The following is a 27555-nucleotide window of genomic DNA, read 5'->3' as shown; positions in this document are numbered from 1 at the left end:
CTAGGTGGTGGCCCTGGGTGGGGCACGGTCTGTGGCTGAAGTAGACCTACAGTGGATCCCCTTCAAGGTGGTCCTGGGCTGGCACCCCCAGTGGCCAGCTTCAAAATGAGCTGGAGCATCACCTAGCTGTCTCCAAGTACGACACACCTAAGGGGCGGATTGGGCAGGCACCAGAGTCCTACTGAGGCAGGTCCTGCCCTGTAGGGTCAGCCCCTGCATAATAACCCTTCCACTGTAGTCAAGGCCAGTCCTCACAACCAGTGAGCCCAAGGGTCAATCCCTCCCACTGATGTGCAATTATCAACCAAGGCTCAACTACAAGAGGAGGGCACACACAACCCACACAAGGGTCACACCTAGAGCGTGTGGCTCAGGTGACCAGAAAAACTGTGCCACTGAGCCCCACAACACACCTACTACATAAGGCCACTCTGCTAAGACCAGAAGACATAGGAGCCCTACCTAATACATAGAAACAAACACAGGGAGGCAGCTAACATGGGAAGACAAAGAAACATGTCCCAAATGAAAGAACAGAACAAAGCTCCAGAAAAATAAGCGAAACGGAGATAAGCAGTCTATCAGGTGCACAGTTCCAAACACTGGTTATAGGAATGTTCAATGATCTCATAAAAATGGAGATGGAAACCATGAAAAAGAACCAGTCAGAAATGAAGGATACAATAATGGAAATGAAGAATATATTACAGGGAATTGACAGTAGATTGGATGAAGCAGAGGATCCAACCAGCGATGTAGAAGATAAGGTAGCAAAAAACAGACAACCAGAACAGCAAAAAAAAATCTTTAGAACTTGTTCATTTTTGTAAAACTAAAGCTTCTGTCCCATTTTGTCACACATGTAAGACATGTAAACAAGGGTTGAGATTTCATTAAGTTTATTTTTCTTGCTTCATTAAGGACATCTTAAGTTGAAACTGGCATTTAAAAAAAATTACAAGTGCACAGTAGGGAATAATACAATCACTAGTAAGTAAAGGTGCCACTGTCTCAATTTGCATCAGCAATTTTATATACCATTGCTTTAGTACTCTCAGGACAAATGTTAACTTAGTGAAAGGACAAGCAGTATCTTAGTATTATTTTCAAAATAGTTTTGACCTTGCAGACTTTCTGAAAGGTTCTTGAGGACTCCTTCAAGCATCCATAGAACACACATTGAATACCACCAGTTTAGATCAATGTCTTAGGAAGATCACTTTGGTTGCAAGATAGAGGAGGGAAATGGAAAAACAAGGAGACCAGTTAGTTCAAGTGAAAGAAGAGGAAAGCCTAAATTTGAATAATGGAATGGAAATGAAAAGGAAGAGACAGGTTTAGGAAATAGTTCAGAAGTGGAATTGATTTACAGAATTGCAGTTATCTCTTTGGGATAATGAAATTATTGCTTTTGTGCCAGATTTTATTCCTTATTTCCACATATTCAATTTACATCATTAGCCGGTTACTCATGAAAATTGAAAATTTCTCCAGTACCATAAGAAAAAAATGAACTGATCTAAACTAAATTAATAATGGATCTGGAAGAAGAATAAGCTAATTATTCAGTTATCTGCTTCTACTTATTGTTTTAGTTTGATAATTTGTGACCATATTTTTTGTTAACTTTTGAATTTGCCTGCATGTTGAACATAAATAGCAATGCATGTGTAGATCCGTATGTCATTAGTTGAGAGTTTTGGGGACTAATGTCTTTTCCACTGCTCAGCCTCTCAATAATGAACAAACTGGTTTGAACACTTGGTTCTTGATATTTCAGTCTGAAGCCTTTTTTCCCCTGTACTCAAACAGCAGTTCAAGTGCTTCACCTTCAGAAGGTGCACAACTAGCAGGAAGCTCTGGATGTATTCCTCATTCCTTCCCTAAGTTCCAGCACCCTTCTCATGAACTTTTGAAGGAAAATGGCTTCACCCAACAAGTGTATCACAAGTATCGTCGAAGATGCCTAAGTGGTAAGATGCTTCTCCTTCACGTAACTATATGTAAAATTAAAATATAATTCCAAAAATTCAAATTGTGACATTTACTAACCAGGTTAAGATATTCTTTTATTTGTTATAATTACCTCAGATAAATGTGTTTATATATATTCTTTACTCGTGTGTTTTGTAGCTTCGACACATTAGGAAACAAAGTTTACTTGTCACTACTGACAAATGCTTAAATTTAAACAGTGAGTCAGAAAATGGATTAATATGTGTCCTTTGTTTAGAAGAGACCCAAATACATTTTGAGGATTAATATGTTTCAGATTTCTTTAAGTTATGTAAAACATCTGTTGTTTTGACTTTAATAAATACCTTTAGTAAAACATGTTGTATTATTTTAACTTTTTCCAGAGAGAAAACGCTTGGGAATTGGCCAGTCCCAAGAAATGAATACCCTCTTTCGTTTCTGGTCCTTTTTCCTCAGAGATCACTTCAATAAAAAAATGTATGAGGAATTTAAACAACTTGCTTGGGAAGATGCAAAAGAAAATTACAGGTCAAATATTTTCTCATATTTTTACACTAAAGGGAGTTTTTTATTTTTATTTTTTATTTTTCAATTACAGTTGACATTCAGTACTATTTTATATTAGTTTCAAGTATACAGCACATTGGTTAGACATTTATGTAATTTATGAAGTGATCCCCCTGACTGGTACCCACCAGGCACCATACATAGTTAATACAATATTACAGACTGTATTCCCTATGCTGTATTTTACATCCCTGTGACTATTTTGTAACAACTAATTTGTACTTCTTGCTCTCTTCATCTTTTTTATTCTGCCCTCCAACCTCCTCCCATCCATCTGGCAACCATCAGTTTGTTCTCTCTATCTATGAGTCTGTTTCTGTTGTTTTTGGGGTTTTTTTTATTCTTTAGATTCCACATATAAGTGAAATCATATGGCATTTATCCTTCTCTGTCTGACTTATTTCACTTAGGCTAATACCCTCTAAGTCCATTCATGTCACAGATGGTAAGATTTCATTTTTTATGGCTGACGGACATTCCATTATATATATGTACCACATCTTCTTTATCTAATCGTCTGTTGATGGGCACTTAGGTTGCTTCCATGTCTTGGCTATTGTAAATAATGCAGTGAACATAGGGGTGCAGATATCTTTTCAAATTAGTGTTTTGGATTTCTTTGGATAAATAAATACTCAGAAGTGGAATTGCAGGGTCATAAGGTAGTTCTATTTTTAATTTTTTAAGGAATCTCCAAACTGTTTCACTTGGAGGGAGTTCTTAAAAAATAATTTAAAAACTAGTATTGAAAAGTAGCCCAATTTTGAACTTTGAAAGTAGGACAACATAACCAGAGGGAAGGTTGTACTAGTTTTCTGTTGCTGCATACCAAATCACCCCAAAACTCAGAAGCTTAAGAAAAACAGACATTTATTAGTCCACAGTTTCAAAGGGTCAAGGCTCCAGGAGCAGCTTAGCTGGGTGGTTCTTGCTCTGTCTCTCATGAAACTTCAGTCAAGGTGTTGGGCAGGGCTGCAGTGTCTGAAGACCTGACTCAGGCTGAAAGACCCTCTTCACACTCATTTACATAGCTATTGACAGGAGGCCTCAATTCCCCACCACATAGGGCATCTCACAGCATGACTTCACCCAGAGCTAGTGTTCTCGGAAAGAGGGAACTTCTAAGGTGGAAGCCTTAGTGTCTTGTATAATCTATATTTGAAAGTGACGTACTATCACTTCTGCCATATTGCATTATTCATCGACCCACCCTGGTACAGTGTAGGAGGGGACTGTACAAGGTGGTGAATACCAGGAAGTGGGATCATTTGGGACCATTTTAGGGGCTGGCACAAAGGCCAAATGAAATCTACAAGAGAGATTTTTCTCTTTCTTGCCCCACCATTACAGACTTCCCTTGCATGTGCATGTGCATCCCCAAATTGATACATGATTGGAGCCAAACCAGTTGTTAAGACTCCTTGAACCAAGAAAAAGTAAGGCCTCTCATGCTATCTCCTGACTTACCTCTCCAATCTCGTTTTTCCCTACTCTTAGTCCCCTAGGCAGCTGGTATTGGACTACGTGTTCTCTGAGTGACCTGTGCTCCCCAGACGTCTGTACGTGTTCTTCTTATCTCTGCTTGTTCTCTATTCCTCCCTCTAACTCATTCTTTTTGTCCAGGTTAGACCTTGCTTCCTTGAAGAGTGTTTAGAGGGATTTTTGAGAGTGCCAGTAGGCTGAGACCCAAACAAGAGGGTGAGAGGAACCTAGAGTGAACTTATGTAGGCTGTTTATTCCTGGGTAAAGGGAGACAGAAGGGAGAAGTAGTATAAAGAAGAAAAATCGTTTCCCTCTCAGTATTTCCTAACTTTACCCCTTCTTCAAGTTCTTACAAGACTTACTCTTGTAAGTCTCAAGTAAGAATATGTTGTTAATCAGATATTGGGATCTTCAAGAGGTAAAAAGATGCTGCAAGTAAATTTTTCTGAAAACAAAAAAATTGCATTTGCCCTGATTTGTGTAAAAATAAAGCCCATTTTATTTTCATCTAGAATCTTTATCTTGATGAGGAATGACAGACACGTGACACGTGTGCCCCTATTTTCCTCTTCTCTGTCTCTTACTGACATTTCTAATCCCAGCATTGTTTAATATTGTTCTTAAATTCAGATTTATAGTCTTTCTTATCACAACTTTAATAGCTACTGCCAGGTTACCAGAGTTGGCACAAAAGGCTGACTTTGCCATTTCTGATCTTGTTTTCATCCATGCTCTGGTTTGCTACCCATTGGTGAGTTGTGAAATCAATTTAGTGGCTCTGACTTGCTTTAAAAAATAAAATATAGTAAGACTGTACTGAATAGAGTAAGGTCAAATTGTTTTATAGTTCATACATACATAAAAATTTAAGAGTAGTTTGAAAAGCTTATATATGCTCTTATGTACACACATAATATATATGAGTAATGTGTTTACTTGGTCACAAAATATTTTCCTTACTATTGAACTTAGAGAAGTTTGAAAGCCGTTGTTATAATTAATTTCAGCATATTTTGCTATTTAAGCAAAAAATTTGTTTGTTGTTCTGGACTTTCTAAAAACTTTTCTGATCCCATTCCTACCCAAGTCTAGGTTGGGAGTTCCTCTTCTGTGTTCCTGTATGTATGTTTCTAATAGCTTTTTAATACCATTTTATAATTTGGGGGCTGTTTCTTCAATGTTCATGACTAGCCCGGATTAGCTATCCCTTAGGAAGTGTATATAGCACAGTGCTTACGCACCTGAAAGCTTTGAAATCAGACCTAGATTTGAGTTGTAGCCCATTAATTTACTGTAATCTTGGCAAATTATAATCCCTGTAAGTTTTACGTTCTTCACAGAGTGGCAGAAATTATAGTAGATATCCTCATAAGGTGAGTGTAAAGACTAAACAAAACAAAACATGTAAAGGGGGTAACATATTACCTAATATATAGGAAGTCCTCAGTGAATGGTTATTGTTATTAGGAAGAAGATCATTACTTAATATATCCATTGACTAAAAGTAACAGTAAGATGGTTTCCAAAAGGAAGGAAAGAAATAACATTTATTACATATCTTCAATGTGCCAATTATAGTCTAAATGCTTTACAAATATTATTTCATCTGTTCTTGAAAACGATATTATTATCCCCATTTATAGGGATATACTTACAAGCCTACAATTCAAATGTAGTTCTTCCTGGTTCTCAGCCTTGAATCTTTCTCACAGTGAAGTGAGTAAATGACAACTACGAGGCTGGGCATTTGTCTCCTCTCTTCACTCCAGCAGTTACGCTGCATATTTGAGTTGTGTTATTAATGTCATAATTTTTGTAGAAATGTAAAGAATTTTTATGAGTTTGTTTGAGCCAGACTGATGACATATGCTTGGGAGCAAGGTCTCAAGTTCTCCTGTAAATGTCATACTTCTGGTCTTTAGTTTGCTAAAATGTAAGAGTAAAAATCCCAAAATTGTAGTAGTCTATTGGCTGGTACCAAGCTGAGAACTTTAACATTCCTCTAACGTGTCATTAACTTGATAAAACCAAAAGTTCTCAATTCGGCTTTCCAGAAAGAAAGGGGCATAGGCTTCACCCTCAAAAGATTCTGATTTCATTGCTTTGCAGTGGGGCCTGGACATCAGTATTGTTTAAAAGCTCCCCAGGTGAGTCTTATATGTAGCCAAGGTTGAGAACCACTGATACCATGAGACACGGTCCCGTAAAAGGAGTGTCAAGGCAGATTTGTTATTCTGAGCTGGTGTTCTTTTAGTCCTTTGTCATACAAGCTCAAAGGACAGCAGCGCTTATGGCTACCAGAGCAAAGAGCTCTGGCTGGTTTATAGGTATGGAGTCGGTAGTCCTACGTTTCTCTCAGCAGTTTGCTCTTTTTCTGGACTGTCACTCTTCATCTAAATAGCTGGTGCACACACACACACACACCTTCCTGTGAATAACAGCTAGGCAACAATATGGTATGAAGACATTGTAGCCTCTATCCCACTGAGGCACGCAGAATGCCTTGAGGATTCTAACTGAGGAATCTTGTGACATGCAGTTGAGGGAGCTAGACATGATCCTTTTACTGCTGTCTTGTTGGCCTTGTCCGCTTTCACGGCTTCTGCTCATCACCGTTAGTTGAAGGTTGAGCCCATGTAGTTTGCTGATCCACTGTCCCCAACTTGTCTCAGGTTCCCTAAGTAGTTATAGGTGGAAACAAGGAAATTTATTTTTATGTAGTGATTACAATTCTTTTAGCAAAATGTGTCTTGTTAAATGTACTTTATAACTAAAGCAGGGAGGATCTCTTAGGAACCATTTAATTAGGTTTGTCCCTTTATAGTTGAATGTGTCAACCATACCTAGGGTCTAAGGCACAAGACTGGTCTTCATCTCTCTAGAGTAAAGATTATGTTCAAGAGTATTTAATGCCATGCACAAATTCACCATTATAAGCCTTGGTTTGGAAAAATCTAAAATATTCCCAATTTGTCATTAAATCTTTTGACCAGTTATTCAGAAATACCAGGGAGAGATCCTCTGTCTGTCTGTCCAAAGAACCATACTCTAGTTGTCCAAGGTCCCTCTCTCATTCTGTGGATTCCCAGTGTGCCTCCAGGAGGTGCTATGGCTGAGCCACCAAAAATAGTGAAGCCAAGTATGGGTTACTAATCACCACTTCAGCTAAACCTTTGCATTTGAAAAATGACATACATTTAAACATTTATTTTTTGTTTGGGATTATGTATGCCATATTTGCTTGTATCAGTACTGCTAAATATGAGATGTTGGCATTGTCATAGCAAAAATTTCATTATAAACATTTTATTTTCCACAGGTATGGATTAGAATGTCTGTTCAGGTTTTACAGTTATGGACTGGAAAAAAAATTCAGACGAGAAATTTTTAAGGATTTCCAAGAAGAAACCAAAAAAGACTATGAATCTGGTAAAAACAAAACAAAAACAAAACAGTAACTTAATTTGGAAATTGTAAATCCAAATCTGTCAATAAATAGGGAATTCATAACTTTTTTCTTCAGGGCAGGCCATTGAAGAAAACTTCTTTATGGAGTTGTATTTTGTCATTATTCCCTTGATGTTCCCTTACGTAAAAATTCTATGTAGCATCAGTCGGTGTGCTTGGAATGGGGGAGTAGCACTGTGGGTAACAGTGCAGGCTCTGGACTAGCTCCCAAGGTCTGAATCCCATTTCTTGTTTTTTTTTTCAATTAAAGTTTATTGAGGTGACAATTGTTAGTAAAATTACATAGATTTAGTAAAGTTACATAGATTTCAGGTGTACAATTCTGTATTATATCATCTATAAATCCCATTGTGTGTTCACCACTCAGAGTCAGTTCTCCTTCCATCACCATATATTTGATCCCGTTGACCCTCGTTTACCACCCCCCTTCCCCCTTACCCTCTGGTAACCACTAAACTATTGTCTGTGTCTATGAGTTTTTGTTTCTCATTTATTTGTCTTCTTCTGTTGTTTTTGGTTTATATACCACATACCAGTGAAATCATATGGTTCTCTGCTTTTTCTGTCTGACTTGTTTTGCTTAGCATTATAATCTCAAGATCCATCCATGTTGTCACAAATGGCCCTATTTCATCTTTTCTTACTGCCGAATAGTATTCCATTGTGTATGTATACCACAACTTCTTTATCCATTCATCTATCGAAGGACATTTTGGTTGTTTCCATGTCTTGGCCACTGTTGAATCCCATTTCTACCCCTTAGTAGCTGTGTGACCTTGGGGAGGTTACTTAATCTTGTTAGTTTCAGTTTACTCATCAGTAATATATACAAAAGCACAGAGTTGTATATATGCTTCAAATTAGTTTCATACATAATAAACCACTTAAATAATACCTGTCACATAACAAATGCTCAATAAATGTTAGCTGCCATTATTCATGACAATATCTTATTGTCAAAATCTAAATAATGTGTATACTGGCAGATAAATGGTTTATTGCTGGTAGGATCATGTTCAATATGAATCATTTTTTTTAAATTCTGTATAATTTATCATGTATGTTCTTTGTTTATTAGGTCAGCTGTATGGATTAGAGAAGTTTTGGGCTTATCTAAAATATTCTAAATCTATGACACAGTCTATTGACTCAGAACTTCAGGAATACCTCTGTAGCTTTAAGAGGTTAGAAGACTTCCGCGTTGATGTAAGTTTTTTCTTTCCTCTGTATTCTTCGTATTACCCTTATATTTTGAGCTGTCAGTGACTTCCTTAACTTTAATTTTACAGTTTTCAGTTTTTATTTTGAAAATTTAACTTTCCAGTTTTGAAATCAAACTTTAAAGCATGTGCAGAAATAGTACAGAGACTTCCCATAAACTTTTACCTAGAATTCCCAAATGTTAACATATTACATAACCACTGTGCAATTGTCAGTTTACTTTAATTTTGACATGTCCCTATAGTTAAGCATATTCTGGATTTAGTAACTTTTATGTGGATATGTTACCAACCTCTCACTAGCGGTTTAATAATTGTTCCCCTTTTGTGTACTTTTATCCTATAGTTTTTGTAAGATATGCTGATGTAACGTGGGTTTAGGGGTCCCTGGAAATAAAATCAGAGCACGAATGTTACGTGCATATGTTACATGCATATGTAGAGACAGCAGAGTAGGCTTTGAACAATTTGATTTCAAGAGAAAAAGGAGAGCATTAAGAAAAAAGAATGGGATGAACACAAGAAGATAAAGAAAAAGGAGGAAGAAAAGAAAAATAAGGAAAAAAGGAGAGTCAAAAAGAGCAGAAGAGAAGTGAGCAGAAGGAAGGCTAGGTCCATTGCTGCTAAGTACTGTAATTTGTTTCTCCTGAAGTTTTATGTAAATGGATTTGATTGTCCAGGGATGGAGTTAATACAAGTGCCTGTCTCTGGAGTTAAGAACTATGATTCAAGAGTGGCCTAGCCAGTTCTGTCACAAAGATGTCCCTGCTCTATAACAGTGACTTTTGCCCTATCTGAGTGGAAGCTAAGAATTCAGGAATATTGGAGAGGGAGGTTACAGTCTTACCTTAAATAAAAATATCAGTCTGGTGGTGCATTGTTCTGGGCTCTCTCTCTAACTGGAAGGCCTATGAGTAAAAAGCTGACTTTTTTGAATACAGGATACCTTTCCACTGCCTGCCTTCTTTGCTTTCAGCCTGAGGGGATTTGGGAGCTTTATGGATATCTAAAGTTTGAAAGTGTTTAAATTTAGTGCCATCAATAATGCCCTCCAGTCTCCTTGTCCCAGATCAACCTTTAAACTTGCTAAAGGTTATTTGACTTGGAGTCTCTTTTTTCCTCCATGCTGCTTTCATTTATCTATTAAACATTACCAGTTAAACAAGCTTAGGATAGGAGTTTAGGCTGAGGAAGGGACTAGAGTTATAAATGCTTTGCAGGTGACAGAAGTTGAATAAAGAAGGAAAATAGCCTTTTTGAAACATTTTCTTGGAGGCTAGGAACCCAGCATTATGTTTATACCCTACTATGTGGTTCAAGCCCATTTGTTGAATTGAAAGAATGAAAAAAATACTAGTAAGCTGATGTAGTTGGAGGGAGCATTTAAGTTTAATACCTTAAGTTGCTCTTACGTTTTTGTTATACTAATAAAATCTACTGAAGTGCCAACAGTTTCTCTCTTTGTTGGAAAAGTCTGGCCTTGGATTTTAAAGGGAGGAAAAATAGTATAATCATCACTATGTGTGTTGTCTTTTATGTCTTTCATAATTTGCAGCCCCCTATTTGTGAGGAATTTGGAAGAAAAAGACATTCATCTTCTTCTGGTTCGGAGAGTAATCGTCATCGAGGTCCATCTAATTCCTCCACAAAGTCACTAAATGCTGCTAAGCCTGCATCTGCCAATCAGCTTCAGGTCCCAATAAATTCTTCCAGAAGGAATATGGCACAGGAGTCCAGTGACAATTCACACCAGAACATTGCTGCCTCAGTCTCCACAAATGGTGAAATGTCTGAGAAATAGATGCTTATGAAAGTTGTTTGCCCTTGAAATCAACATTTACATCAGTATTTATTTGGGAAAAATCTTCTGATGTTTGTGATAATCAGAAAAAAAAAAAGGGAAGAAAAGTGGTAGCATTTTTTTTTCTAGCAAGATAAATTCTAAAAACGATTTCCTTGATTTCACAAACAAGGATAGTTTTGGCGACTGACCTTTTATAGAGCTCCTCTAGTAATGTACTTTGGTCTCAGTATTTCTTTTTCAAAGCCATTGTTTACAAGAACAGCATTCCTTACATACAAAAACAACAAGGAATGCCTAACATTTCAGCTCATACTTCTTAAAGAAGATATAGTATATTGTATTCATCTCTTCTATAGAGCTTACTTAAAGAATTCAATTACCCAACAACTATCAATTCATATTTGAACTTCTCAAAAACAAAGGAAGATTATGTATGTATATTTTTAACTCAAAAAATGAATATGAAATGATACATTTGCTTTTCTTTTAGACGTATAGTTTACAGGAAAATTTTTTTTTTACAACAGTAGAAATATATTGCAGTTATATTGAAGCATACACACTTTGGATGCTGGATTTTGCTTTTTCCTCGCTAGTTATACCTCAGGGTTTCCATAGTTATTGTGTTGGTGTGGAGTGTTCTGAATTGGCATCAGCTGGTTTTGTGTTAGGAGTGATTTACTTTTTGTGACTGTATATAAACCTGCACAAGTAATTGAAAGTGATGAAAACTGAGTTGGGATTGGTAGGAATATTGTCCTAAATTAATTAAATCTTGCACTGCTTTGAATGCATCTGCTGTTTGTACATCTATAGGTGGCTATGTCACAGATTATCTTCAATTTTAAAGGTGTACTTAGTTTGTCCTTTTTGTTTCTTTTAGTTTTGTTTTATGCTCATAAGTGTTTTCAAGAGTTATAGCAAATTGATTTCTAATTTTTATTGCTGTTGAAACTGGTGTAAATGATAGTTTCAGTTTTTCTGGGAATTAAAAAAATAAAGTTTATTCTAAATTATTTGAATGGATTTTTAATTTTGTTTAGAATATAGTTAAAAAGCTGTAATATTTAAATTTTGCTAGTAGAAAACCATTCCATTCAATGAATGAAGTTTCAATTATAAACATATCCATTTTTGTTATAGCATATACATTTTCTTGTATTGGCAATAGCAGCTGGTTTAATACACAAAGTTAATTTATTTTCTTTTTGGTGTGTTATTCTTATAGAATGACAACATTGAAATACATACAATGTCATCTGGATAAATGGGCTATTTAATAAAAAATTTTCATTACGTTATTTCCCATGCATAAGTGATAATTTTCAGTTTTATAATATTTAATACTTGGGGAGGTCATTTTCATGTTTTAATTTTAAACAATCAAATTTGAACATGTAGAAAATAAATTTTACTTAGATATCTTGGAAAGATAATGCAAAACAGGTAATGCATTAGAATGACAAATTATAAAATGTTTTCTTAAGTGGATATATAGCTCTGTCTTTTCAGTGGGAAATTTCCAAACCGTGCTTATTTCCTTTAAGTTGTCTCTTGAAATGCTCCAAAACGTTTTTTCAGTATGCTTTTTGTGTTGAACACATACATCTGAAACCTGCATTTAATCTAAAATTATTTCTACTCACCTGCATATGCAAGTGTAAATTTGATTGGAAAATTGTATATTTTATATGAAATACAGTAATCAAGAGTTTTGTGGTGTTTAACAAATTAGTAATTTTATCATCTTATTTTGATTGTAAAAGTGATATGTGTACATTGGGAAATTTAGAAAAGCACAAAGAAGAAAATAAAGTACCTTTTAAAAAGGAAAAAAACAAAATTGGTATCATGCTATACATACAGCATTATAACCTACTTTTTCACAGTATAGAGATGAGAATTTTCTGGTGTCATTAATATTTCTATACCATGATTTTTACAAATTCCATAGTATTCCAGCATATAGATGAATATTTGTGGTTAAATAGTTTTTTTAGCTAATCATCTATTGTTAAACTTTTAGCTAATCATCTATTATGGCCAAGTTTGGGCTCTTATAAAGAACAATTTAATCTATAATATCCATACAGATAAATTTTTGTGCACAGACTTTGAGTTATTGTCTGGCATAAATTTTTAGAAGTTGAAATACTAAGTAAAAATGTATTCTCACTTAAAAGACTCTTAACATGGTCACACAGTTTATATTTTTACCAACAGCATCTGCTTTCCTACATCCTCACCAACAATACCGTTTATTAGAAATCTTTCTCTTTGATAGATTGAGCAGCAAAAAGTACTGTATTAATATTATTACTGTCATTTTCATCAGTTTACTAATGAGTAATTTTATTGTTTATTAACTTTATTATTTGTAGATGGCTTGCTCATATCCTTTATGTTTTCCTTTTGGAGTGTTTATCTTTTTCTGACTGATTTATAGAGCTTTTTTATTTTTCAAGAATATTAACCCTTTGTTTTCTAATTTTGTTATGTATATTTGACATGGTATGTAAAATTTTTGGTAAAATTTTTAAAAAGTATGCCTTTTAAAGAAATTCCAAATGTAAAACTCAAGCAAATAAAAACAGTGTTATTCAATGAAAATAAAAACATTATTGACTATAAATCTAAGCAGCCTTACCCCAAATTTAGATGTGTCCCTAGAGAACTTAGATGCTTCCTTCCTTATGATTTTGTAGTTTTATTAATTTTATTATATACAAAAGGCAACGTTAAAATGTCTAAATCCAAACCACTTATCCTTTTAAAGGAATAGTTGAAGCTGTGTTTGGAATTCTTTATACTAAAAGGAACTAAGGACGAAAGTTATATTTTAAAATAGATATTTTAGTTTTCAAATAGATTTTTAGTTTTTAAATTTGCTTTGCCAGTTTGGGACTCCACTCTTGACATTCCTTCATGCTTCTCCTTGCCATTATGCTAAACGATATTACTACTTTCCTTTCTGTACTTAATCTTGCCTTTTAACTAATTTCTTAGCTCTTGTGAACTGCTTTATTTTATTCTTGCCTAGAAGACATTCAATAGAGTAATACCTAATTATATCACCACTAGATGGCAGAGTGAAATAAGTTAGCTCTAGGCTTGAAAGGGGAGGGAGAGGAGAGAGAGAGACAGAGAGAGACAGAGAGAGTTTTGGAGAACTCTCACTCCATCTCGTAATATATAATTATATCAATTACTCTTGCATTCCTAACAATTCACGATTACCTTGTTAGGGCAATGCTAACTTGTGCTTAATTATTATTAGTAAATGAATACAGTAACAACATTAAGATTTGTGTTATGGTTAAAAATTTAAAAAATACTATTGCTTTGGTATTTTGTCCTTTCACTTAAAAGTTTGAAGTACTTCCTTAGCATTATTTGTGATGAACTGTCAAAATGTAAACAAGGCAAGAAAATTGTAAGATATATCTGTTTGGATGTCTGGCTAATGTAAGTAAGCTCTGCCACCACATCACACAGCAGTTGGTGAATGGCTCCTGTCTGACACTTAACACTAAATGTTACTCTTATGTTTTCCCACAATTAGATATGGTAAAATAAAAACTAAACTAAACATTTTATTCAAAATATGCTTAGAAGTGTTGCGTTACTCTAGGGTTATTATTGTCAACTGAAAATAATTATAGTACTGTTCAGAAATAATGATAATTCTAGTCTTAAAAAAGCTTGAAGAAAATAGGCCACACAGTTAATTAACAGGAAGAAACTCTAGCTTTATACTGTTTTACCAATTTTCTGAATTCTTTGCAATGAGTATGTTTTTGTCTAGGCCAATTAAGACATGATTTGGTTAACAGAATGGTTTTTTATCAATGTATATATTTGCTTCAGTTTCAAAAAAGACAGAATTTTTGTTGTTTGTTGTTTTGATTTTGTTTTTTTCCAGGTAATGTTCCAAATCTACAAAATTGAATACTTTTCTCAGGGTACTTGAAGGTACATTAGACATTCATCACAACATGGACATAATCACAGTACTGTGATGTTTAACGTTAAATTTTTCTGGTTTCCAGTTGAATGCCCTTCAGTATATTAATAATAATTTTAAGGTAAGGCTGACTTCTAATGAGTCAATAGAAGGGCTTTGAGCGGGAGGGTCTGTGAGACCCCAAAATTTAGTATGTAGAATTTTATATATGTGTGGGTTCTTTTGGGGAGCTAATCCTTAGCTTTTATCAAATAACTACCAGGATTTATGATCCCAAACAAGTTTAAGAACCACTCCTCTAGAGACAAGTGATTTGTTAGAAACATGAATTGAATCCAGGCTCCCCTCACATAAGTTACGGTCCTTCATCTACAAAATTGCACTTACCTCTCCGTGTTCTAAAGATTACATGTAAAGCGGTTAACACAATGTCTGGCATGCAGTACGCAATAAACACCAGCTGTTATGCGGACTAAGCACTGCACAAGTTATCTTTAGGTACATAAACATACTTCCTTCAATAGGCTATAAATATTTTAAATCTTCATGCGAAATTAATCTAGTAAAAACATTTAATTTGTAAAGAAAATTCAGATTCCTTGTCATTGTTTCATTGTACTAGGATAATAAAATCACACTTTTCTGCCCTTGTGGTGGCTCACTCACCTCCACGTGAGAAATAGTAGGGCACTTAGATCCTGCTGTTTCTACTGAGTCCAACCCACTGACTGTACAGATTCCATGAAACAGTCACCAGGTCATGCATCTGACCTATCCTAATGTCTCACTTTTAGTTCTTTCCTCTTGTTTATTCAGTTAACAGTTACGTTTCCCCAGCAGCACTAGGATCTGTTACTTTTGCCTCATAAATATCAAGTCCCCAAATATGATACGAGAATCTGCCTTTCCAGGGGCCAGTGCCTCTCCCAGGCTCAAGTGGCACTGCAGTGACCTCCCCCAGTGCCACTCACTTCCTTTTTCCATGAACCAGAATGTGTAGTCTAAGGACCAAGGGAGGCATCAGAATACCCTACGAGTTTGTGAAAAACCACACTTTGGAAACTGCTTGGGTAGTCAAGGCGCTGTGGCATAACGCGGTGTTCCTCAGATTGGGGGTACGCCCGGAATACATACGGTCAGAGGAGTTTATATAGGCACAGATCATTTTAAAGGAGTTCACTTCCAGATTCTCAACTTCCATAAGTATTCTTTCCTAAAATTGATTTATCTTATAATATGCTCGAGTTCCTAATGGCCTTTTTTCCCATATAATAAAGGCATTGCCCTTATCCATCCCAAATATCACTCTAGAAATGAAAGCCACACAAAGGTGAAAACTTGCATGATTCATTGAGCTCTCATAAATGCATAAGACTTGCTGAATTTCTGTTTATAAATATTTCTGTTAAGGGTCAGGCTTTGGGTGTTTTTGGTTGGTGTTTAGTGTGTTAATGAGAAAGAACATGTTTTTTCTCAAATCATACAAAAGACAGCAATAACTGAGTCTCATTTCATCTGATAAAATGTTTAAAATTTTCTATTTCCTATTTACATGAGATCTTATTTTTTTAAATAGCTGCCAGAAAGATGTTTTTAGCAGACTAAAACATTCCATTTCATTAGATTTCTTTAAAAAGTTGAATCACGATTCTTCTCAAGATGCATATTTCCAGTAGAACTTGCGGTGGAGACTGTCAGGCAGTATATCCAGTCCACACCTCCCCGCCACTGGTGCTCACTGCCGAGCTGCACGCCCATCCTCCCGCTGCCTTAGGTTTGCCAGTGTAGCTGGTCTGGGCATTAGAAGGCAGAGGACGTAAGGGCCATCACTTCACTTGGCCACGTGCCATCTCCGTCCTTTCCTTTTCTGGCTCTGTGTAAGCCACATGTTGAAGACAGCAGAGCCCAAATATGGGAGGGATCTGTGTCCCTGAATCACCACCTAGTTCCTTTTGGGACTCTTTATTATCAAAAAATAGTCTTTTATTGTATTAAGCCATCAAGAATTTGGAGTTTATCTGTTACAGTAGCTGGTATTACTTTATAAAAAATTTACTACCTATATTTAATAAGTATCAAAATGTGCATATGTTATTTTGATCAATTATGTATTAATAATTGTAATAACTCAATCCAGAAGAAAAAAAAATTATCAATTAGAACCACTTATGGTGGTCAGGAAAATAAATAAAATTTTAAAATATATATCTATCTTTGTTGCAGATGCATATCTGGTGATCAATAAGACTTTCAAACATTAAAATGTATTAGGATAAAAACCTGGAAAAAATGGAATGGAAATACAAGTTCAAGGAGAAAAGGGAAAGGTATAAGTTTTATAAATGTTAATGTAGAGCTTGCACATACATTTTAAAAAATGGATTTAAATGTCATATTTGGGTTTTACTAGATTCACTTAAAAATGGTGTTCATATTTATAATTTTATATATCTGTTTATAATATGCTGGAAATTATGACCTTTGCAACTATTAAAATGGAAAATGTCAACTTAAAATGTTGGGATACATAAGTTTATTGAAATTATTTTAGGGCTTTACAAGCAAAAATATTTGAAGACTGATGGGGGGGGGAGAGTGCAGACTTGAGTTCAGTAGCTCTGCATCCAAATTCTGGTTCTGCTCTGTCACTAGGCAAGTTAGGTCAAGCTATGGGCCTTTATTCCACTCTAATATTTAAATGCAAATACATGTAAATTACTTACTATCTGGCATTAACCTGCTCTTGCTATTAAAAATCTTAAGTACTACTAGGAGGGGAAAAAAATGAGCCACTTAGGTGAAAATTCATTAAGACCCTTATTTCTGAGAGAGACTGAAAAATTAGGTACAGAGAGGGAAGAACTTTATTTGGGAGAGAAGGGATAATTTTAGAACATGTGACATGGACCAAGGGAAGAAGCTGTGTTACGTGGCATAATGGTGTGAGAAGGGACCTTCTTCGGGCGAACGCCAGGAAGCACGGCAAGGCTGTGTGCAAAGGAAAAATGAGAAGGGAGCATAAATTTACTTTTAACTCACAGTAGTTCTAGTCGGCCATGCAATTAAAATAGCTCTCAAATTTTAAAGTTTCTCAAAAGAATGCTTTTAAGTTGGTGTAATTATTTTATATGTGCCATAAATAGCATGTACTTTATGAATCTCCTCCCTTGTATTCCATGTGACTTCTATTTTAAGTAGCTCCAAAGTGACACCAGAGAGTTAACTAGGTCAACTGCCACCTGTGTTTGTTTCCTTTGTAATTCTTTTCAATCTCTAAGAGAATTCAGGACATTAAGTGTGGCAATTTCCTTACCTAACACCTCTGATTACAGTGTGGACCAGTAGATGAGAGAAGCTGGGGAGGGCTGTGGAGTTGCGGGTAAACAGGGCAAATGCAGTTTAAACAGTACCTGGGGTCACCTGACCTTTTTATTACTTTATTACTTACCTTACAATTCAGATTTACCACTAGAGTCCTTGCATTTAGAGGGATGGGAGAAAGTCACAAGAGAACAGTATTTTGAAAAACAGCCAGTGTTGTTGGGGGTACAAATTGGTACAAAAGCTCTATGATTGAAAATTTAGTAATAGCTTTGAAAATTTTAAGTAAATTTACTATTCGACCTAGCAATTCCACTTCCAGGAATTGATCCTACGCATATAATCTTTGTACAAGTGTGCAGAGATGTACATACCAGTATAATCAGGAAAGCACTTTAATAGCATAAGATTGGAAACAACTTGAATATCCATCCATAAGGGACTGACTGTTACAGTTTGGCCATAAAATGGGATTCCATGAAGAATGGCAACTTAACTGTTGATAAGGAATAATGGGATATTCTTTAAGGAATATAAAACAAGGAATAATCTCCAAGATACGTCAAATGAGAAAAGCAAGGCACACAGCATTGTGTCTAGAATTCCACCTTTGGGTTAAAAAATATCCATATCTGCTTGTATATGAATAAAATAGCCCTGGAAGGAAAATTAGAAAGTGATAATGTTCTCCATAAGGAGGAGAACTGGGTAACTGGAGGAAGACTTTCTACCCTATTCCTTTTGAATTTTGTACTAATGCATATTTTTTAAAAGACTTTTAAAAAAAGTTCCTAAGCTTCATAAGGCTGACAAGATATATTACCAGTGACTCATCTTAACATCCCTTTGGTTTTGCTATAAAGACAAATAATACAGCAGCTCAGTGTTGGGATTTTAAGCAGGAGATAAAAAATTATGCTTCTTTCTTTCCCTTCAGTGCTCCAAACCAACTTACATATTCCCCCAGAGTCAGAAGTGGAGCAGAAGGCTCATTACCACCAATAACGCTGGGTCTGATAACTGGGTTTAATACTCACCCCTTTGCTCAGAAAATTAAGCTTGCCCCTCCGGAGACCCCTGGACAAATGCAGGGCTCTCCTCAGAGATGAGCAGCTCCCGCATAGCACAGGAAGAGGAGATGAAGAGGGAACACTGGTCAGGTCTGCAGGGAGTTCAGCCTGGTAAGGAAGGAGAGGGGCGCTGGGAGGGCAGCTCAGTTCTTTTGCGGGTCTCACCAGTCACGTGTGGGGAAGAGTGGAGAGCAGAGAGGAGGGAGCAAACTGCTTTCCCGGCAGAGTGTAAACTCCTGGAGGGTTTTTAGTTTCTATTTTGTGGACTCTGGCAGGAATGCTGGGAAGAAGAAAGACTGATTTCTCCTGTAAGGGCCCCACTGATCTCTTCTGATTCCCAGGTGTCACCTGGCCCTACTGGCTTGATGGCCTTCCCTTGCATGCCTTGCACAGCTTCCTGCCTTTTGCACATGGTTTTCTCGCTCCTTCCTCCAGTTGCTACTTGCCTTCTCAGGTGCATATCTAGCTCTGCTTCAGGCAGCCCTTGCTCCGGGGAGCCCTTTCAGACCTTGTTCTCCAGCCCCTCCTTTGGCCCCCCAGCATGTGCAGCCTATCTTGTTACATTTTTTCTTTATGGCTGTGGGCTCTTCTACCTTTGCTTTTCAGTCCTAACATGATCAACTAAGGAAAATTTAACTGTAAAAGAAAGAGAGAGACCCTTTGGGTTGTAGTTATACAGTTGACATGTAGGAGACTAAGATGTACAACTTCTGACTCATTTTAATTTCCCTGATACAATATAGAAGACAATGTCTTGGAGGGACTGACATGCCCCCTCCCAGGCTGTGCAGTGTCGTGTGCAATGAGGGAAATGTAATCTCTCTCCCTGCTCCCATCTCCTGTTTCCCAGGCTACTATGGCAATTGTTTGTTCATAGGTGCCCCATAAGCTCTTGGAGGCAGCTCAGAATTAAGTTGCTTATTAATTCATTTAGTCTTGACCTACATATGGTTGAATAATCACAGGGCCATCTGTCCTCCTTAATTAACATGCAGAGATGAGATTTCTCTCTACCTTCTGTGGATTGCGTGTGAATCTTGTCAAAAAGGCCCCCAAACAACTTGCTTCCAGAGTCCTGGCAATTGCTTCTAAGTGAAACCAACAGCTGATGGGCAGGGCTTTTGTTGTTTTTGCTTGTTTTGTCATTTTTTAAAGGCCTCCTGTGGTGACTAGCCCTTGCTATTTCACCAGCCAAAGGCAATCTCATAAATGAATAAGCAATAGTATGTTTGCTTTCAGGTGCAGGAGACAGAATGAGATTTTTCCCAGATGCCTGTGAGTTTCGTTTCCCACAGGCTTACACATTTCACCAGGGTCCTCACACTTGCCTGTCTGAAATAGATGGACTAAAGCAGGGTATCACAGAGAACAGCTTCCTCCTCGTTTTTGACATGAAATGTGATGGGTTAAAAAGCTGTCAACCAAAACTAGACAAACGCTTACTGTGAACTTTTGGAGTACCTGTGAACTTTTATGACCAGAAAATTTTCCTTAATAGTTATCAAGGACCTGACCAAATGCTCAGTTTCATCGCTCTGGCAAGATGGCTGACCAGTAGTCATGTGGATGAAATAGCTTCCGTGTCAGAGTGTAGACCAAGGACTGCCACACGCTGTATGTCCCTTGCGCCCAGTATATCCGCACAAGGCAGGGGTATAATCTTCATTTTCTAGATCCATGAAAATAAGTGAACGGAGCCCTAGAGAGTTCAGGATCACTGCTTCAAGTGCAGAGCCGGAATGAGAACCCCGCTTTGGGTCTCCTCAGGAAGTGCTATTTCCAATACCGTACCCTAACGGGGTTTCCATATGCCCCGTAATTACAGTGGCATATGCCATGCCTATCTTCCATTTGCTCACAGTCTCTCTGGGTTGGCCGTGGCCAGGGCTTAGCTGGAGTGGCTCTTTGGGGTTCTTGTCTGGGGTTGCTCCGACAGCTGCAGTTATCTGGGGATTGCTGGGGCTGCACCGTCTAAGATGGCCTCACTCATGTCAGGTGCCTCAGAGGGTGTGTCTGGGCCTCTCTCTCCACAAGCCTTTCATCCCAGTCTTCTTCACAAGGTAGTGGAAGCTTTCCAAGAGGATAAGAACCGAAGCTGTGAGGCCTGTTGAGGCTGGGTTCAGAAGTCATCTGGCACTTGTGGTACATTCTGTTGGTCAAAGCAAGTCACAGGCCCAGTCCAGATGCAAGAGGTGGGGAAGTGGATTTCATGTCTTGATGTGAGGAGCAACAAAGAATTTGGGGCCATTTTACATCCATCACAAAGGGAAATGTAGGTTCCAAGTAGAGATTAAGTTGGCTTATAAGGAACCGGAAGAAGTTCCATAGATTGTATTCTTGAGTCCATTGTCTGAATATGTGCCTGCTCCATATGTTGGCAAAGGGACTGCTGTGTTGAACAAAGTTTTCATGTCCTTGTGAGGGACGTTACAAAAGACTGAGCTTCTGGAGAGGGTATTTGCCTCTTTCCAGTGAGTTATTTCTTGGCTGCTTCAACATCCTGGTGAAGGCAAGAAACCCAGTTTCAGAGCCTCATAAACTTAGTCCCTTCTTTGTATAAGGAGACACAGGAAGAATATGACTTTTGAATAGTCTAGGGCCATAATTTAAGTCCTAAATGGGTAAGACTTTTGTGACATCATCCGTTCTTTATGTGAAGTGCAAGGTACATGATTTGTTTCAGCAAGATAAAGCCTCGGCTGAACTTAACTGTGAGGGAAGTCCTGCTGACTGCAGAGTTAGGTTCAGAAAAGAAGCCAGTTTGGAGGAATGTTTTGAATGCTCTTGTTCTAAATGCCTCATGCAGAATGAAGTGGGGCAGGAGAGAGTTGGATGGAGTTTGTAACCTCTGAAGCATCAGTGCCTGAGAGTTTGGAGTTCACACACTTAGTTTTTGTGATCTCACCGGGAAAGTAAGAGTCTCTGCTCCTAGGAATGCAGGCCCGAGAAGACTTCTTCATTTGAAAAATGCTCTTCTGGCCCCATTTTTCTCTCTCGGAGTTGCCCCACTCTCTGTCCTAACAAATCAGCCCTGAGGTCCCCAGGATTCCCTAGGGACTCCAATCTGGTGGATGGGATGGACCTGGGTCCCCTAATCTGCAGCTGACTTCCTCTCTGCTAACTGAGTTTAACAAACGTGAGCCCAGCAAGGTATCTAAGCGGAGGAAGCAATTGTTTGATAGTAAGTACACCTTTTTAACTTTCATCCTGACTTTTTTTTTAATTAAAGTTTATTGGGGTAACAATTGTTAGTAAAGTTACATAGATTTCGGGTGAACAATTCTGTATTATGTCATCTATAAATCCCATTGTGTGTTCACTACCCAGAGTCAGTTCTTCTTCCATCACCATATATTTGATCCCCTTTACCCTCATCTCCCACCCCACCCCCTTACCCTCTGGTAACCACTAAACTATTGTCTGTGTCTATGAGTTTTTGTTTCTCATTTGATTGTCTTGTTCTTTTGTTGTTTTTGGTTTATATACCACATATCAGTGAAATCATATGGTTCTCTGCTTTTCCTGTCTGACTTATTTTGCTTGGCATTATAATCTCAAGATCCATCCATGTTGTCACACGTGGTCCTATTTCATCTCTCCTTACCGCTGAATAATATTCCATTGTATACATATACACCACAATTTCTTTATCCATTCGTCTATCGAAGGACATTTTGGTTGTTTCCATGTCTTGGCCACCGTAAATAAAGCTGCAATGAACATTGGAACACATATGTCTTTATGGATAAATGTTTTCAGATTTATTGGGTAGATATCCAGGAGAGGGATTGCTGGGTCATATGGTAATTCTATTCGTAATTTTTTGAGGAGCCTCCACACTGCCTTCCATAGTGGCTGCACCAGTCTGCATTCCCACCAAAAGTGTATGAGGGTTCCTTTTTCTCCACAGCCTCTCCAACACTTGTTACTATTTGTCTTGATGATGATAGCCATTCTGACTGGGGTGAGGTGATATCTCATTGTGGTTTTTATTTGCATTTCTCTGATGATTAGTAATGTTGAGCATTTTTTCATATGTCTATTGGCCATTTGTATGTCCTCTTTGGAGAAATGTCTCTTCAGGTCCTCTGCCCATTTTTCAGTTGGGTTGTTTGTTTTTATGTTGTTAAGTGTTTGACTTTCTTGTATATTTTGGATATTAGCCTTTTATTGGAGGCACTGTTTGCAAAAGTCTTCTCCCATTCAGTTGGTTGCCTCTTTATTTTGTCGATGGTTTCTTTTGCTGTGCAGAAGCTTTTAAGTTTCATATAGTCCCATTCGTTTATTTTCGCTTTTACTTCCATTGCTTTTGGAGTCAAATTCATAAAATGTTCTTTGAACCCAAGGTCCATAAGTTTAGTACCTATGTTTTCTTCTATGCAGTTTATTGTGTCAGGTCTTATGCTTAAGTCTTTGATCCATTTTGAATTAATTTTGGTACATGGTGACAAATAGCAGTCCAGTTTCATTCTTTTGCATGTGGCTATCCAATTCTCCCAGCACCATTTATTGAAGATGCTGTCTTTCCTCCATTGTATGTTTTTTGCTTCTTTGTCAAAAATTATGTGTCCATATTTATGTGGTTTTATTTCTGGGCTCTCAATTCTATTCCATTGGTCTGTGTGTGTGTTTTTCTGCCAATATCATGCTGTTTTGATTATTGTAGCCCTGTAGTACAAGCTAAAGTCAGGGAGTGTGATACCTCCAGTATTGTTCTTTTTTCTTAAGATTGCTTTGGTTATTCGGGTCTTTTGTGGTTCCAAACAAATCTGATGATTTTTTGTTCTATTTCTTTAAAAAATGCCATTGGGATTTTGATGGGGATCGCATTAAAACTGTATATTGCTGTGGGTAATATGGCCATTTTAACTATGTTGATTCTTCCAATCCATGAGCACGGACTGTCTTTCCATTTCTTTCTGTCTTCAGTTTCTTTTAAAAATGTCTTATAGTTTTCAGCATATAGGTCTTTCACATCCTTGGTTAAGCTTATTCCTAGGTATTTTATTATTTGTGCTGCAATTGCAAACGGAATTGTTTTTTGTATTTCTTTTTCTGAGATTTCATTGTTAGTATATAGGAAGGCAATGGACTTCTGTACATTGATTTTATAGCCAGCAACTTTACTGTATTCATTGATTGTTTCTAATAGCTTTTTGGTGGAGTCTTTAGGGTTTTCTATATATAGCATCATGTCATCTGCAAAGAGTGATAATTTAACTTCTTCATTCCCAATTTGGATGCCTTTTATTTCTTTCTCTTGCTTGATTGCTCTCGGAGGACTTCCAACACTATGTTGAAAAGCAGAGGTGATAGAGGACAGCCCTGTCGTGTTCCCGAACGTAGAGCAAAGGGCTTCAGGTTTTCACCATTAATTATGAGATTAGCTGAGGGTTTGTCATATATGGCCTTTATTATGTTAAGGTATTTTCCTTCTATACCTACTTTATTAAGTGTTTTAATCATAAATGGATGTTGCATCTTGTCAAATGCTTTTTTCTGCATCAGTTGGTATAATCATATGATTTTTGTTGTCCTGACTCGTAACAGACACATTTACAGTGCTGTTGGTAAAAATGAAAAGTTCAGTGTCTTTGCTGGGCCTGTTCCTTTGCTAGCTATAGTTGGATGAAGAGACACACCTTTCATTTAGCCTTGGGATCCACTCTCACCAGGACTCAGGTTTCTGTTCTCCCTTGTAAGGTACAGTGTATGTGTGTCATCTGCTGAGTACCCCGGCGAGTGTGCTGACTGGTGTTCTTCCCTCAGAGTGCAGACTGTGTTTCGCCTGACCACAGTTCATGCTGTCTCCCCTGGGGCCTGCTCAGGCAAGCTGTGTGTATACTTCTGGAGAAGGCGGCTTGTTGTGAAAACGTTTCCATATAAACAGGAACAAGGCATTGGCTCTTTCAGATACGATTGCCAGCAACTTTTCTCTTCTAACCTCTGGAACACAATTGCATCAGCTCAAAGACCATTTGATTAAGAATGCGTACTTCCCAGCTTGCTGGATGGCAGAATGCCCAAATGCCCCAGGCATATCTGCCTTGGACTCCAGTTCCTAAAGGATTCACAAGCTGACCAGTTGTAAGCCAGCCTCGTAAAGGTGGGTTTGCCCTGGAGGAAGCTGGAGTGATCCTTTCCTTAGATCCTCTGGAGTGCCTTTCAGGGCAGCCTCAGGGCCTGTGTTTCTGGAGCTAACCTAAGGGGTAAGTGTTGCTTAGGACACTCCTGGTTTAGCTGAATTCATTCATCCATCCATCCATTCATTCATATTTATGAGCAGATAATGTCCTAGGGCAAGAGACACAAAGGTAAGATTTAATTTCTACTCCCAAGAGCTCATGCAACAGGATGAGGATCTAAGAAAGCGAGGGAGGGAACAGAGACATATAAATAGATGCTGAAAATACAGAACACCTTCTTCTACCTTTTTAAAATGTGAAATAGGCTTTGGCAAGTAAAGGTTTAATGCATTCATGTATTTAGTCAGCAAACATTTGCTGCGTGCCTGCTTCTTGCCAGGCCCGCTTCCAGGTGCTGTGTCTACAAAGGCCTACACCTCAGCAGCAGCCTAGGGGGAATGCCAGGAGGTCAGAGAAGCACCCGCCCTCATTCTCCCTCTGCCCCTCTCCGATTGCCCCCTCACCCTTGGGGTTGGATACCAACAACATGAGAGGAGGGGGCAGCAGTCCTAATCCCTTTAATGTCCTAAGGAGAACATGCACTGGAAAGGGCGCTTCAAAGACAGCAGATCTGCAATGTAAATATCACCTTCAGCCAGGTCAGTCATTTGTCATTTGCCTCCCTTTTTCTTTAAATGCGGCAGTGAGGCAGCAACTGCAGTTACTGGAAGAAGGGTCTTATCTCCTTCCCCATCTGATGTCCAGTGAAGACATCTGTACACATATTTCCCTGCCTTTTGTTTACCAAGCACTTTTTCCTCCAATCCTTTAGTTCAATGAATCGTGTAGAAAAAGGAATGAACTGTTTGGGTAAATGTAGATATTCTAAGGACTAAGGAGCTCTTTGAAATCATATGGAAAATGAGACTTGAAGTAGTTAAAAACAAGGTATAGTTTATCTGTAATATTATATAAATATTTCCAAAATACATGAATGTGATAAGCAAGTTTACAAAATAACATACATTTATGTTTTAAAGGGGGAGGGGATGATAATAGCGTACTTTCATAGTATTCACTATGTACCAGGCGCTGTTCTGAGTACTTTGCATAGATGAGCCCATTTGACCTTCAAAACAACCCAAAGCATTAGGTACTATTATTATCTCTTAAAGGTTTCAGAACTGGGGCATAGAGAAGTTGAGTCTCTTGCCTGAAGTCACAGCTAGGATTTAAAATCCAGGCAGTTTGTCTGCAGATTCTGGAAGTTAAACTTTGCAGTATTTCCATAGGTACAGCTATATAAATATAGCTGCTTAGAAAAAAGGTCAGAAAGATGCACACTAAACTGAAAATCATGGTTGTCGGAGAGAAACCAGGAATTGAAGGTGGGGCAGGGTCAGTTCATTCCATTAACTGCAATGTTTGAGGCTTTTTTTTTCCTCCCAGATAGAATGATTTCATGTTACCTTTGTTAAATCTATAATTTAAAAAGTAGTTGAAAACATAAATCTTGGGGTCAATGTTTGTGATTTTGAATACAGTTACTAGATTATGTTCTCCTAAATTTCACACTGACTTTGGTATCATTGAGAGCAGAAGGATTGTGTTCATCTTTCCTCTTGAGCAGTCTCATGACCTCTGATGAAATCTTATTTCAGAGATTAGATGAAAAGTTATCTCAGATTGTATCTGAAACAATGAGAGGCATGTTGCTAAAAGTATTACATTTCATTGCAGAAATATCTTTCAGAGTTCAGAAACTGAAGCCCAGGTGGCCATATCAGATCAAGTATTATGTACTGAATAAATGAAGGAATTTGTCATTTAATTATAAAAATGAGGCAAAACTTTAAAAATCTTATATGCACTAATAATTAGGAAATAGTGTACTACGGTTCTCCAGAGACACAGACCAATAGGAGATCAGATAGATAGATAGATAGATAGATAGATAGATAGATAGATAGATAGATAGATAGACAGACAGACAGACAGACAGACAGACTAGATAGACTAGATAGACTAGATAGACTAGATAGACTAGATAGATTAGATAGATAGATACCTGAATCTTTGAGTATCTATATCTATAGATATATATACAGATATATTTAAATCTTTGAAGATATATCTAAATCTTTGTATAGATAGGTAAGTTAGATGATGAGGCAATATTTTAAGGAATTGGATCACACAATTGTGGGGCTGACAAGTCTGTAGGACTGGCCAGCTGAAAATTCAGGTAAGATTTGATGAACAGTCTCGAATCCAAAATTTACAGGGCATGTCAGCAGGCTGAAAACTTAGGCAGCATTTCCGTGTTGCAGTCTTGAGGCAGAATTGCTTCTTTTTTGGAAAACCTGTCTTTGCTCTTCAGGTCTTCAACTGATTGAATGAGACCCACCCACAGATGGAGAGTAATCTGCTTTACTGAAAGTCAACTGATTATAAATTAATCACATATACAAATACCTTCACAGCAACATCTGGACTAGCATTTGACCAAACAACTGGACACCATGGACTAGCCAGTTGACATATAGTTAACCGTCCT

The 27555-nt window shown here is 37.4% G+C and overlaps 1 protein-coding gene across 7 annotated transcripts in view; it reads left to right on the top strand.

Annotated features, from left to right (window-relative positions):
- The window catches only part of LARP1B (La ribonucleoprotein 1B), an 87070-nt gene extending 75536 nt beyond the window's left edge, over positions 1–11534 (top strand). For 4 of the 7 annotated variants that reach the window (XM_019749018.2, XM_019749017.2, XM_019749019.2 and 1 more), the window contains 5 exons: positions 1813–1973; positions 2361–2505; positions 7346–7455; positions 8573–8700; positions 10270–11534. In XM_019749018.2, coding sequence (XP_019604577.2) covers positions 1813–1973; positions 2361–2505; positions 7346–7455; positions 8573–8700; positions 10270–10515 — 790 coding nt within the window. In that variant the 3' untranslated portion in view covers positions 10516–11534. Of the gene's footprint in view, positions 1–1812; positions 1974–2360; positions 2506–3894; positions 3953–7345; positions 7456–8572; positions 8701–10269 lie in introns of those variants that run through there. The other 3 variants (XR_002138897.2, XM_074338533.1, XR_012498224.1) reach the window with 3 other exon arrangements.
- The last annotated feature ends 16021 nt before the right edge of the window (positions 11535–27555 follow it).

This window comes from Rhinolophus sinicus, linkage group LG07, assembly GCF_036562045.2.
Source record: "Rhinolophus sinicus isolate RSC01 linkage group LG07, ASM3656204v1, whole genome shotgun sequence".
NCBI lineage: Eukaryota > Metazoa > Chordata > Mammalia > Chiroptera > Rhinolophidae > Rhinolophus > Rhinolophus sinicus.
This window is presented reverse-complemented; position numbering and strand designations above follow the sequence as displayed.